At 33.8% G+C, this 13,970-nt stretch overlaps 1 protein-coding gene and 1 pseudogene across 2 annotated transcripts in view; one reads left to right on the top strand and one right to left on the bottom strand.

Annotated features, from left to right (window-relative positions):
- Positions 1–6,638, bottom strand: part of LOC124420596 — a 9,483-nt pseudogene extending 2,845 nt beyond the window's left edge.
- Positions 6,639–8,990: 2,352 nt separating this feature from the next.
- LOC111682211 overlaps positions 8,991–13,970 on the top strand; it is an 82,455-nt gene continuing 77,475 nt past the window's right edge. The window contains exon 1 of one of the 2 annotated variants that reach the window (XR_002762651.2): positions 8,991–9,284. Coding sequence is in view for 1 of the 2 variants with exons in the window: in XM_023444120.2 (XP_023299888.2) it covers positions 9,108–9,222 (115 nt within the window). In the remaining variant the exon portion in view is untranslated. The remainder of the gene's footprint in view (positions 9,285–13,970) is intronic. The other variant, XM_023444120.2, reaches the window with a different exon arrangement.

Below are 13,970 nucleotides of genomic sequence, written 5' to 3'. Positions count from 1 at the left end.
TAACCCCATTGAAGTAGCCCAATTTCTTGGCTTGGACCTAAATACAGAACCCCCGGATTAAAATTGTATAGTTTAAGCTGTTACAACAACAACAACAACAACAAAAATTATCAGCTGTTCGATTGCATATACCTGTTTAGTGTACACTGGTTTGATGTTTAGACTTTTAGAGCGGGCTATTGATTTGGCAATCAAATACTAATTAATAATCAGATTAGTTTATCTAAAAAAAATTAAAATTAGAAGCGTTGCCATACAAAACAACAGAAAACATCACAGTTTGTTATCAAAACGATGCATGTTTTGCTAAATAGAAGAAGACAATATAAAAATTAATGAAAAGTTAAATTTAAAACAAACAAGTAAGAGTGCTATATTCGGCTGTGCCGAATCTTATATACCCTTCACCATAGTGTATTTTAAAAATCTTTTATAAATTTTAAATTTTTTCCCGACATTATTATTACATCAAAAGCTAAACAAAAAGAACAACAACGCTAAACGAAATAAAACACAAAATACACAAGGCATCTAAACCAGCAGACATCTATATGCGCTTAACCTTAGCAATACGTTGTTGTTGTTCTTAACAGTATACAAGCAAGAGTAAAACAACAACACTTTCGTATTCATTGCTGGTAAACATTGACGAGACGTAGATTTTGTTTTTGTTTATCGTAAAAAAATTGTTTTAATAAGCACTTGGAAAAAATTTGTGTTAGTTTTAAATTTCAAACTTACATTATTCGCATATAAAATTATTGTACAATAACTCACAATCTACTCTCATATAATTGAAAACGATTTAAATACTTTTTTCTATTCATTAAAAAATATATTTGCAAAACAAAAGGGAAAATTATTTTATATTAACAAAAAATGCAAATCATATTTTTTTGCTGTGTATACTTTGTATGTTTGGATTCCAAACATACAAAAAAATACACAGCTGAATAAAACCAAATACATCTACACACACACGTGTACATCTTTTTCTATATACAGTGTTGTTGTTGCTTATATAACAATTTTTTTATGAAATTTGTTGTCTCGGATTTTTGCTCTTATCTCCGTTATTTACCGACCGATTTTGCTGATTTTAAATAGCGATCTTCTCGAAAGCATGTCTAATAGAATTATTGAAGATTCGGATCTCGCCGATATCTGATTTCAACAGACGGACATGGCTTAATCGACTCTGCTATCTATAAGGATCCAGAATATATATACTTTATAGGGACGGAAAATTATATTATAGAAATTACAAACGGAATGACAAACCCTTCTCACGAATTTATACTAATCAATAAATTAAACATTTTAAGATGTTTATTTTTAAAAAATTGTATAAACCTGTTAGACGTTTAGAAAGAGAAAATTAATGTTTGACACTTACAAAATGTTAACAAAGTTAATTATTTATTTACACCACGGCGAACAAAAAATGATCTGCTGTACTGATAACACTACCCAAAGCAAATTAATAAAGTAGCGACATCACTTGTGGTACAACAACATCTACAACAAACACATGTATTTAGTTTTTAGATTAATTCAAGAATGTATCAAAATAAAATTTAACAAAATTTCCCTTAATAACAATTTGAACAAAACATAAATAAAAAATATTACTTTTAAGTTAAAGATTTAATTATATTATTATATAATTTATAACACCTTTGCCTCCATATTTTGTAAAACACTTCACCTTGCGTTAAAAATATTTTCATAAAAATTTTTGAAAATACAAAAACAATATATATAAAAAATGAAATGAGGGGAAGGGATTTACAAAATAAACCCCTTAAACTACTTTAAAACCACTTTTAATTCACTTTTTCAACTTATCACAAATTTTAACAAATAACAAAACACAATTTAAATATGGCGACATAAACAATGTTAACAATTTTTATAACAAACTTTGACAACTAATTTCATTTAGCTAGTTAAAAAAATAGTCAACTGTTCAAGTGATGCTACTTTATTAATTTACTTTGATACTACAAAGGCGAATAGACTATAAGGTGAAGTCCTAGGCGAATTCATACAAGGTGGTGTTATTTAATCAGCAGATAATTTTTTTCTTAATTCGCCTGGTTTTCCTAATTGTCAAAGTTATTGTCTACATTTTTATATTAAAAAAAACGTGGTTAAATTTTGAATTATTTATTTTTAAAAAAATCTGAAAATACCAAGCATTTCGTAAACAAATATCATTTTATTTAAATAATGGCATAATTGGTATGTATACAAATATGTTATTTAAGAAAAATATTTTTGCTATAAATGTTAACATTTAACACAATATTGTTTTATATTTTATATTAAAATTGTGTAGATAATGTGATTAACTAAACAAAACCTTTTCCCGGCTGGCGGCAGCTGACTTCTACATTATGGCTTAATTTTGAAATCTATTAAATGTTAACAAATTAAACAATATTGTTTTATATATACATTATGTAGATAAAAAGATTAACTAAAAAATTCTGTTCCGGAACGCTTTCTATAACAAAACCCTTATGAGGTATTTTCTCGACCGGCGGCTGCTACATTATGGCCAAATATTGAAAATTACTCCGCCGGATTAGAATTATCCATTCGCAACAAATAATCATTCATTCGTAATATAATATATTCATGAATATGTACTTTTTTATGTTTACTTTTCACAAAAGAATAAAGTTTCACTTAACATCAGGTACTCGCTTAAATTTTGCAAATTAAGTTGCCGGAATAGAATTTTTCGTTTGAAAAAAACATTATTCAATTCGGTATATATTTTCCTCACAAAATTTAATATCTTTATTTTTTAATACAACATAAACATTTTACAAAATTTTTTTATCAAAAAATTCGCCGTAGTTATGGTTTTTGACATCTACGTAAACCAAATGCAAAAACAAAATACATGTAAAATGTTGTTAAGTAAAACTTAATTTTTGTGAAAAATAAACATAAAAAAGTACATATTAATGAAAAAATATATATAACGAATGAATGAGTCTTTGTTGCGAATGGATTAATTTTCAATATTTGGCCATAATGTAGCAGCCACCGGCCGGGTATATACCTCATATGGGTTTTGTTATATAAAGCGTTCCGGAACAGACTTTTTTTAGTTAATCACTTTATCCACATAGTGTATATGTAAAACAATATTGTTTAATTTGTTAATATTTAATAGATTTCAAAATGCGTTTCTTTGTATAAAGTGTTCCAAAAGAGATTTTTTTAGTTAATCACGTTATCTATGTTAATATCAAAGTAAATTTATAAACCAAGGTATATTAATTTTATAAGGTAGAGTCATCGGCGAATTCAGAATACCGAGCGAATTGGTTATATTTTTTTATATGTAGTTTGACAATGTGCCTGCACTTGAAGGCGAATTGGCTGTCAGGGAAAAATGTCAAAAACAGCCGACAAATAAATCAAAGCGAATTTTTGTTAAACAAAAAATGTTTATAAATTTGAATCTGTTTGTAACTGCCGGACCATGATGTAATAAGTAAGGTGATAGCGTTTAGGCAACAACCGCAACAAACACAATATTTTTTGTTTGTTTAGAGTATGGGGTTTTGTCAAAATGAAATTTCTAAAATTGAAAAATTATAATATTGGAAGGAAAAAATTTTTGTGTATTTCACAATATTACATATATCACCGTCGTTGCATTTGTTGTTGTTGTAACAGCACTTAAACTATACAATTTTAATCCGGGGGTTCTGTATTTAGGTCCAAGCCAAGAAACTGGGCTACTTCAATGGAATTAGTCCATAAATCCATTGGGCTAAGTGAAGTAGGGTGGGCTGGACAGTTGAATATGTGGTGGGTATCATGGGGACCCTGTCCACAAGATGGGCATATATTGGGGACGGCATGGTCTATGCGGGACCAGCAGGCGTTGAGCCTGTTGCTCCATCCCGATCTCAGTTGTGCCAGAGCAACTCTTGTTTTCCGCGGCAGGTTCTTCTCTATTTCTGCTATGGGCGGTGGGCGACCTCCAAGAACGACATTCATGCGCGGTAACCTGAAACCGCGGTATGATTGGCGTCTCTATGAATGTCGTTCAAAGTTGCTGTATACGAAGTCCGATCTAAGGGATCCTGAACATAACTTCGTATGCTCTCTTCGTATACACGAAGGTCCTTCCTGACATGCCTCGGGGGAGCATCAAACTGTGTGATGTTAAAGTTGGGATGACTCCTCCGGTGACATCCCAGGAGGAACTGTTTAGTCAGCATGACATTATGTTCCTTGACTGGGAGAACCTTCGTTTCCTCATGTAGATGGTGTTCTGAGGTTATTTGCATGCAGCCCGTTACAGTCCTTAGGGCGGCATTTTGGCAGCTTTGAATATTTCTCCACTGGGTATCACTCAGCGATGGAGACACACACTGGAGCAGCATAATTGACCACTGACCGGCCAATAGTTTTATAGGTAGCCAACAAGGTTTCTTTGTCCATTCCCCAGGTGCTGCCGGCTAGCGCTTTGAGGACTTTGTTTTTACTTCGCAATTTGTGCGTAATTGCAGTGGCATGAGCTGAGGAAGTAAACAGGCTGTCAAATCTTTGGATGGTTCACAGTCGGAATTTGGTTTCCATCGACTACGACGCCTAAGTTCAAGTTTACCTCCTTCGTCCAGGTGGTTAAAAGTGTAGCTGAAGATTTCGCTGGTGATAGTTTCAGGTTACGTCCAGTGAAGAAGTTGTGTATTTCTCCGAGATAACCATTCACTCGATCGCATAGCTCATCAACTTTTTGGGACCGTCGCCATAATGGTACAGTCGTCCGCATATGATATCACTTCCACACCTTGTGGAGGTGGGGGAGTTTAGAGAGGTAGAAATTAAACAATAGGGGGGATAAGACACCGCCCTGTTGTACTCCCTGTTTAACTCTGCGGGTTTTGGAACGTTTGTCTCTAAACTCAACGAACGACTGACGACCACTCAGATAATTTACAATCCATCTCTTCAAGTTGTTGGGCATGGTGGACTGCAGGATGTCCTGGAAGAGTGTGGCATGGCTGACTGTATCGAAGGCTTTCGATAAATCTAGCGCCACTAGGATTGTCCTTTCACAAGGCCTCTGCTGGTTTAAGCCTTGTGAGATCTGAGTGGTTATGGCGGTTAATGCTGAGGTGGTGCTGTGCATCTTACGGAATCCATGCTGGTGGCGAGCTGCTGTAAGATGGCAGGACAGCAGGGGGAGGAGGAGCGCCTCAAGAGTCTTCGCGACTGGTGACAGGAGGAAATCGGCCTGTAGGATTGACCCTCTGTCGCGTTCTTCCCTGGTTTCAGTATCGGGATGACTCTACCCTTTTTCCAGGCATCGGGTATTATTAGGCTGCTCATTGACAGGTTAAAAACCATTGTCAAGTACTCGACTCCCCGTTCGCCAAGGTGTTTCAGCATCAGCATGGATATGCCGTCGGGGCCAATCGCCTTAGATGGTTTGGCTGCGTTGATGGCCACTGCCACTTCAGACGGGGTGAAAGGTTGTGGAATGTTCGAGACTGGAAGGTTGTGAAGTTTGCGAACAACACTTCGTTTCGCCTTATCTCTCTCTGGGTGCTCAATAAAAAGTCGGCAAAATGCACGCGAGCACCGTTCAGGGTCGGAAATAGTGGTATCTGCAAACTTAATCGCGACCCTGTCATCCTTCTTCTTCGGGTTGGAGAGATACCGAACCGTAGACCACAACTTACTAACACCTGAGCTCAAGTTGCAGTTGTTCAAATGAGCTAATCATTTATTCCGCTTGTCCTCATTTACCAACCTGCTGATATTTCGGAGGTCATCGCGCTCATCTGCTAGTCTCGCTGCCTCTGCTGGGAAGTGCGGTCGCACTAAGGATAGTCGACCAGCAGGAATAAAGCAGGCTACTGCTGCGATGATGGTTTCGCGGAACTTGCTCTCTGCTTGGTGTACGTTGCTAGGAGCTGGAAGATAATTGAAGATGCGATCAGTGAATTCTCTGAAGCCGGGCCAGTCTGCTTTCTTTTGGTTTATGTAGAGACGGCGTTCAGAGACGATAAGGTCATTGGGTCGATCCAGACAAATGATTATGGGTAAGTGGTCTGAGGCTAGAGAAACTACTGCTCTCCACGTTGCGTAGTTTATCAGACCAGAGCTCGCTATTGTGATGTCTGGAGAGCTGGCGCAGTTACCCATAATCCGTGTGGGGGCATCATCATTTATTGTGCAGAAGGTGGATTCATCAATTTGTTCCGCCTCTCTGGTCTTCCCCTAGACTAGAGTGCCAGAGCTGATGATGCGCGTTAAAGTCCCCAAGGACTAGACGCATATCGCCGTCTAATAATGTCCTAATGTCAGGACGGTAGCCTGATGGACAACTGGCTACTGGCGGAATGTAGACATTATAGAGCTCTAGGTCGGGTCCCTAGCGTTGAGATCAAGGGAAAGAGCTCTATACTGCACTGTGTTATGAATTATAAATGCAATGCCCTCACCGTTGCTTCTGGTGCGGTCTTTTCGGAGAACGTTGTAACCGTTACAACTGTGCAGACTGGAATTACTCGTCAGTTTTGTCTCCTGGACCGCAGCGACCACGATGTTGTTTTGCTGCATAAATCTGGTTATCTCGGGTAATTTACTCTGGAGGCCATTGCAGTTAAACTGCAATATGGATATCACCCCAGGTCTCTGGACCGCAATCGATGGAGTCAGCGGCGAGGGTTGTTTTTGCTGCTAAAGATGTTGTCTTTGCTGCGGTTGTTGTGATTGCGGTGGGGAGGGTGGAGGTGTGGCGTAAGATGACGACGATGACGATGTCGATGCTGCCAATGAATTTCGTCGCTGTTGTTGGCAGCATGGGGCGACAAAAGTCTCCGACCACTCCCGATGATGATTTAGTCCAGAGCAGTTTCTGAGGTGACACCAGCCCAAACAAGTGTTGCACCTTAATTGGGTGGACATATGGTGCAACCGGTTCTGGCAAACTGTACAGAACCATGGTCCGGGATTTAATTCGATTCCGGCACGGACCAATAGGATACGGAGCAGCAATGCCGGAAGATGTTGCTCCGTTGGTAAAAATGTGTAGTTGTTGCCGAAAAATTTCGGGTCATTCCGGTACGTAGAACCGGCTGTCGGGGAATGAATTTTTTTGTTTTCTTATTTGCATACCTTCTCTGTCAAAATATGTTTTTGTTTATTTGAAACAAAATAAAATTTTAATAATAAAAAAGTTTAAAATGTTTAGTTTGTAAAAAAATAATATTGTTTGCACAAAAAATACATTTCACCATCTTCCGCATTGCGCCCTTTCTGAGGTCCGCTGTCTTTAGCCAAACTTCGTCCGTTTAGAATAGAACTTTAATGGCACAAATCAGGTCATTCCAGATATCAACAATCTTTAGTATTGCGCCCGTTTTCGCCCACTTTCGTTTGCCAAACTTTTGTAGCTAAAGATACAAATTTCGTGGCACAAATCAGGTTATTCCAAAACCTTGCTTTTGTCAGGTCCTCTGCCAATTCCTCTGTAACATTTATCAATAGCTTCCACCTTAATATAAGTATATAAACATGCATATCCCTTAAAATTCCATTTAAAATCACTGCATGTTTTTTGAAATAAAATTAAGAATTTTTTTAATAGACAAACATCAAAAAATATTTTAATTTATTTTGACATTGAGTTCATACAATTACAAAAACAAAATACATGTTGTTTTTGTATTGTTGTAGTGATGCATATACCTGTTTAGTGTACCCTGCATCAAACTAAATTACAATCATATTCAAATTTTTTATTTATCAAATTACATATAAAAATATAATTCAAGGCGAATTCATATAAGGTGGTATTATTCAATCAGCTAATTTTTTTCTTAATTGTCTGGTTTACGTAACTGTCAAAGTTTGTTATTGTTTACATTTCTACATTTAAAAATGCCCGTTAAGCGGAGAAAAACTTCGTTAATATTTTGAATTAATTATGTATAAAATCTGAATATACCAAGCATCTCGTAAACAAAAATCATTTTATTTAAATAATGACATAATTGGTATGTATACAAATATGTTATTAAGGAAAAATATTTTTTTCTATAATATGTTAACATATTACACAATATTGTTTTATATTTCATATTATAATTGGGTAGATAACGTGAATAACTAAAATATATCTCTTCCGGAACACTTAATATTAAAAATTAATATTAATTACCCGGCTGGCGGCAGCTGACTTCTACGTTATGGCTTATATTTTAAATCTATTAAATGTTAAAAATTCAACAATGTTGTTTATATACACTATGTAGATAAAGAGATTAACTAAAAAGTCTGTTCCGGAACGCTTTATATAACAAAACCCATATGAAGTATTTACCCGTCCGGCGGCTGCTACATTATGGCCAAATATTGAAAATTACTCCGCCGGAGTAGAATTATCCATTCTTAACAAATATTCATTCATTCGTAATATAATATTTTCATGAATATGTACTATTTTCTTAAAAAATTAAGTTTTATTTAACTTCAGGCACTCACTTATATTTTGCAAATTATGCTGCCGGAATGGAGTTTTTCGTTTGAAACAAACATTCAATACAGAATATATTTTCCTCACAAATTTAATATCTTTATTTTTTAATATAATATAAACATTTTACAAAAATTTTTTATCAGATGAATTCGCCGTACTTATGTTTTTTGACATCTACGTAAACCAATTGAAAAAACAAAATACATGTAAAATATTGTTGTTGCGGAACTGCCACCACTTTGTTATGAATTCGCCTTGAGTGGATAAATAAATATGTTAATAATTATTAATATGCCGTGTGAATATATTTAAAACATTTGTTGATATATTTCTAAAACCTGGGTAACCTATATTTATTACAAAAACTTTTTTATGCAAACTCATGGATAAACAAAATTTAAAACGGATATAGGTTTATAGATCATGTAGGGGATATTTTCATGAACTCCCATTTTTATTCATTGAGTATTCTTAAATTCCTAAAATCAATCACTTATGTTAATTTTTTAAGGCTATATTGTTTCACGTAGTGATTGAAATCTATTTATATTGTATCTAAATTAATAAAGTTATATGTAATAGGTCCATGGCTACTCTCAAAGGATTTCGATTCATATGTTTTATAACTGCGCTTGTTGGAATAACTGGTCTTACTTTATATCCGATAGTTATTAAACCATTGATTAATGTTGATGACTACAGTGAGTTTTTTATTAACACAAGTTAGAGTTCGGCTTTTCCGAATCTTAAATACCCTATACCAGTAATATATTTAAATACTTATTTAATAAATTTGTAAAGTTAAAATTTTTATTATGTAATAATCAAAACATCTACGAAACTTTAATGGGATATTTATTATGTTAACCTCCATTATTACTATGTCTGGTTATTTTTTATCTTAAGGTTTAATTGACAGTTTTCATACACAAAATATACCTTTCCTGGTGTCGCGTCATCCTTGAAAGGTTTTTTGGGTGGTAGATCTTAGACATCTGCAGCTCACTCCAACCCGGCTAAATCTTTTAAGTTTTAGCCGGGTTGGTGGCAGCATCGACCTGTTGTCTCCAGGGAGTGGACCATCCTGGAACGTCACAAACGGGGCCGTAAATTCTTTTCAATTTAGCGACGCTTTGTCGGTGCCTTCTGAGCAGGAGCCTCTCCCTTGATGAGAACTTTGAGGAATCTGCCTTTGCCATCTTAGACAAAAAGGCGAGAAACTTCAAAGTACCCTTCCTAGTCTTCTCCTCCTTCGTTCGACCAGTATCATTAATATTTCGTGGATGGGCACTTAACTTCTCCACGGCCACTTGCCGAACGACCTGTGGACGGTCTTCTCCCAAATGTCCCCTTTGGATCGTCTTGGCCTCTTTATCAGGGGATGTAATCTTAATAGTCTGACTGTCAGCAAGCTCTTCGTTAGACAGAGATAAATTTCCCAGCTTCTGTGTGGCACTAGATTCACCAAAGTAGTCACTTGACACCTAATTTCAAGTATTTAATACTTGAAATAAGCGTATTTTCACATATTTATACAGATTTTTACACATAATTGTAAAAATAATGCACATATATCCTTAAAATCATAATTTTAAATTGCAGATAAAAACATTTTAAGAAACTCATTAAGTTATATGGCAAATATAAATAAAAACAAGTCATCCAAATATGCAGAAGTTTTATCAAATACACAATTTATGAAGTTTTTAAAAATAAGTGTAAAATTATTAGATTATGAGAGATGTGATCAGTGTATTCTCGCATCTCGGAGTACACAACCCAGGGAAGAATACAGGCAGTCAATTATACTCTTAAAAGTTCTGAGTTCTTACAGTGACCACTATTTTTAAAATTTTTTTTTCATATATGAGTTCTTGGAGGGATGTAATCAGATTTTTTGAAAAAGTAATAGCTACATATAAAAATTCTTTGAGGGATGTTGTCACTATGACCATATCCTTCGACCTCGGAGAATTTGTTAATGTTATTTGTTAATGTTATTATTAATATAAGGTATGTGACAGTAAAAATTTACTTCGGCATCAAGTATAACACCTAGATATTTGATATTACTTTCCCATGGGATGTGAATATTCATATAACGCAATGGATAATGGAATAAAACAGGCTTTACGCTTCTTGGTAAAATATATTGTTTAAGTTTTTTGTGGATTAATCAAAATTTTCCATTTTTCGAAGTAAACCTTTAACTCATTAAGAGCAATTTGAAGGTTGGAGATAATCTTAACTGTATACATGTGTGTCCGAGCAAAGAATTGATGTATCATAGGCGAATATTGACATAACGCAATTTGAAAATACTGGAACATCTGCTATCTGTGTATATATTATATAATATTGCTGACAAATAAGATCCCTGAGGGCAGCCAGCTGAAATATTAACGAACTAACGAATTTATTATAAATTTACAAAAGCATACATGACATGGAGCTTTTAAAACAATTTAAAAAAGAAAATTTACATTACGGTAAAACGCAATTTTCTCCATCAGAAATGTCAATTTTATCGGTTATTAAAGGGAAACGCAATTAATATACGAAAATACTGAATAAGTTTCCAAAAGTCTGATCTAAGAGTGCTAAAATTTTACAATTAAAAAAAAAAAATTAATTGGTTTCAAAATAATTTTACACATTTTGTGGAAAAGTAAAAAAATATAGAGATAATTTTCCCATAAATTTTACTCAACAAAATATTTACCTATCCGGTTATTTGTTTGCCAGCAAATAACTGTTTACTAATGTGCTAACCCTACTTTCCGGGATTTTTATTAATTTATTGTACAAACCCATAATAAAACAAGTAAGAAGTTATAGTAGGGCGAGGCCCACCATATAATACCCTACACCTGTATTCGAATAAAATATGATTTAGTTTTCATAATAAAGCATTTAAGTTGAATTGTACCTTGCTTCAGATATACTAAAGCCATTTATTGTTTAATAAAACTGGATTTTTAAGGAAAATTTTGATGGGGGCTTTTTAGAGGGGCTAGTGTCAAATGAGGCCCTATAATTATAAAGTTCATCAGGGTCATCAAGGCTAGTATAGAACTTGGTTTTGCAGGTTTTTGTCGAGATACGAGTATATTAAACATAATTATAAACTTAAAAGCCCTATTTGGCGGGTTCAGTTCTATGGGGCCTAGGTGTAATAATGGACCTATGTTAACTATTTTCAATAAGCTTCGTCTACAGTACCATAAAATATCATGTGTCAAATTTCATTGAATTATCTCCAAAATTGCGACCTGTAGTTTAAATACAAGGTTTACAAGCTCTATTCGGGGGTTCAGTTGTATGGGGGCTAGGTGAAATAATGGATCGATGTTAATCATTTTCAATAGGCTTCGTCTATAAATCAAATTTTATTGAATTATCTCCAAAATTGCGACCTCTAGTTTGATTACAATGTTTACAAGCCCTATTCGTGGGTACAGTTGTATGGGGGCTATGGATCTTAACCATTTTCAATCGGGTTCAATAGAAGATCATGTACCAAATTTCATTCAATTATCTTCAAAATTGCTGTCTATATTTTGATTACAAGGTTAACATGATAAATGATTCTGCGTCGATTGATATACTTTAAGGTGGGTATAGGACTAATATTATTGTGCGTTACAAACATCAGCACAAACACAATATACCCTCCCCACTAAAGTGGTGTAGGGTATAACAATAATAAGGTAGAAAATTACGTTCTCAATTTTACATGCCTTGAATTGTTACAAAACAGAAAAAATATAAAGAAAACTTCAAATAAAAATAATTGAAAAAATTTAATAATTTGAATAAAAAGATTGCAAAACCAATAAAAATCAAGAACAGGATACAGAAGTTTGTGCGTGTCGTTCAAGCGTCATTTTATGATATTTTCGTGCTTTTTTATTTGAAGATTTTAAAGTTTTTCTCTTTTTAGTTCTTTTCTTTTGACTTAACAGGGGCAGAGAATTGACAATTTTCCCTACTGATTCTACCTTTCTATGGTTGTATCATGGTACAAACTACTAACACATTTTTAGAGATAGGTACTGCTGTCAAAGAGTCGGACTACTTGTTATACTTTGGCACAAACAATTTATTATAAAGCTTACCTAATATGGGCTTAGCGCCTAATAGACATTTTTGAGTCGTGTTGGCATAATTATTTTACTTAATGTACAATGTACATAAAATCTAATATAACAAAATCTAATATCTAGCAAAGATTTGCAAAACAAATAGTTATAGTTTTAATTACAAATATTGGTTTACGGATCATTTAAAATAATTATTTAGCATTGTTTACTATAGAAGCATTTCAATATTATTATTTAAATACTCTTTTAACAGGCAGATATTGTGTTAATTGATTTTAATTCAGAAGGTAAACTGTTTTATTTCTTACTACCACTGTAATCAATACGCTGCTTAGTTCTTTGAAGTATACATATTGGGTACTTTAGATTCAATGCATTTCTTGAATTTGAATACGGTTAAAGTTCGGTGACCAAGTCTGCGTAAACTTTTAAAAACTTATATCAAAAGCCAAGCCATTGGTATTGGTAAACCATATATCTTTATATAAGGAAACTGTTTGATATAATCTAGGCAGATTATTAATTATTTTTAGTGCCTTATTTTACATACATTGTAAAGATTTAAGAATAGTGTTATTTTTGTTGTAAGCAATCGTAGCGATCGTATTAAAGCATGAAATATCAACAATTTAGTTTTCTCATTTAATTTATTTTTTAGTTTATATAAAATTCCTGGAGCAATTTTCCGCTTAAGTTCAGTTACATGTAAATCCTACAAAAGGTTACTTTGTAATGTGATTTCAAGATATTTGATAGATTGAATTTCATTTCATACTTGATGAATTAGACCTAAAACGAATTAACTTTGTTTTATCTGGATATATAACAAGTCGATTTAAACGCGCGAATTCAAATACTAATGCTGAATCTTTCTCATTGTGAGTTTTTAATACTAAATAATAAAATAAGCTTACATCATCAGCAAACATGAAAAGTTTACCAGTTAAATCAAGGTTGTTTAGATCATTTAAATATATTGGAAAAAAGTAATGGGCCTAGTCCACTTCCCTGTGGCATTCCAAACTCCACTGACCCTATAAAACTTTTGGAATTATTGATTTGAACATATTGCTTTCTTTTAAAAAAATAACTTTAAAATAGTAATAGTTCCTTTCCCTTAACTCCATATAGTGATAATTTCTGTAGCAGAATTTGAATATCTACCAGTTCAAAAGCTTCAAAAGCGAAAAATCAAAGAATATGCACGCAACTCCCTTTAAACCATCATCTAAGCCTTTACAGCATTGTTGCCCAAAATCTCGATTCCTTATCAGAGATTGACAATGAGTATGTATGAAACAAGTAATGCAAATATATACTCATAAATTTTGAATACAATGTATGTC

Source organism: Lucilia cuprina, chromosome 6 (assembly GCF_022045245.1).
Source record: "Lucilia cuprina isolate Lc7/37 chromosome 6, ASM2204524v1, whole genome shotgun sequence".
Taxonomy (NCBI): domain Eukaryota; kingdom Metazoa; phylum Arthropoda; class Insecta; order Diptera; family Calliphoridae; genus Lucilia; species Lucilia cuprina.
The sequence above is the reverse complement of the archived record's forward strand: the minus strand, read 5'-3'. Positions and strand labels throughout refer to the sequence as shown.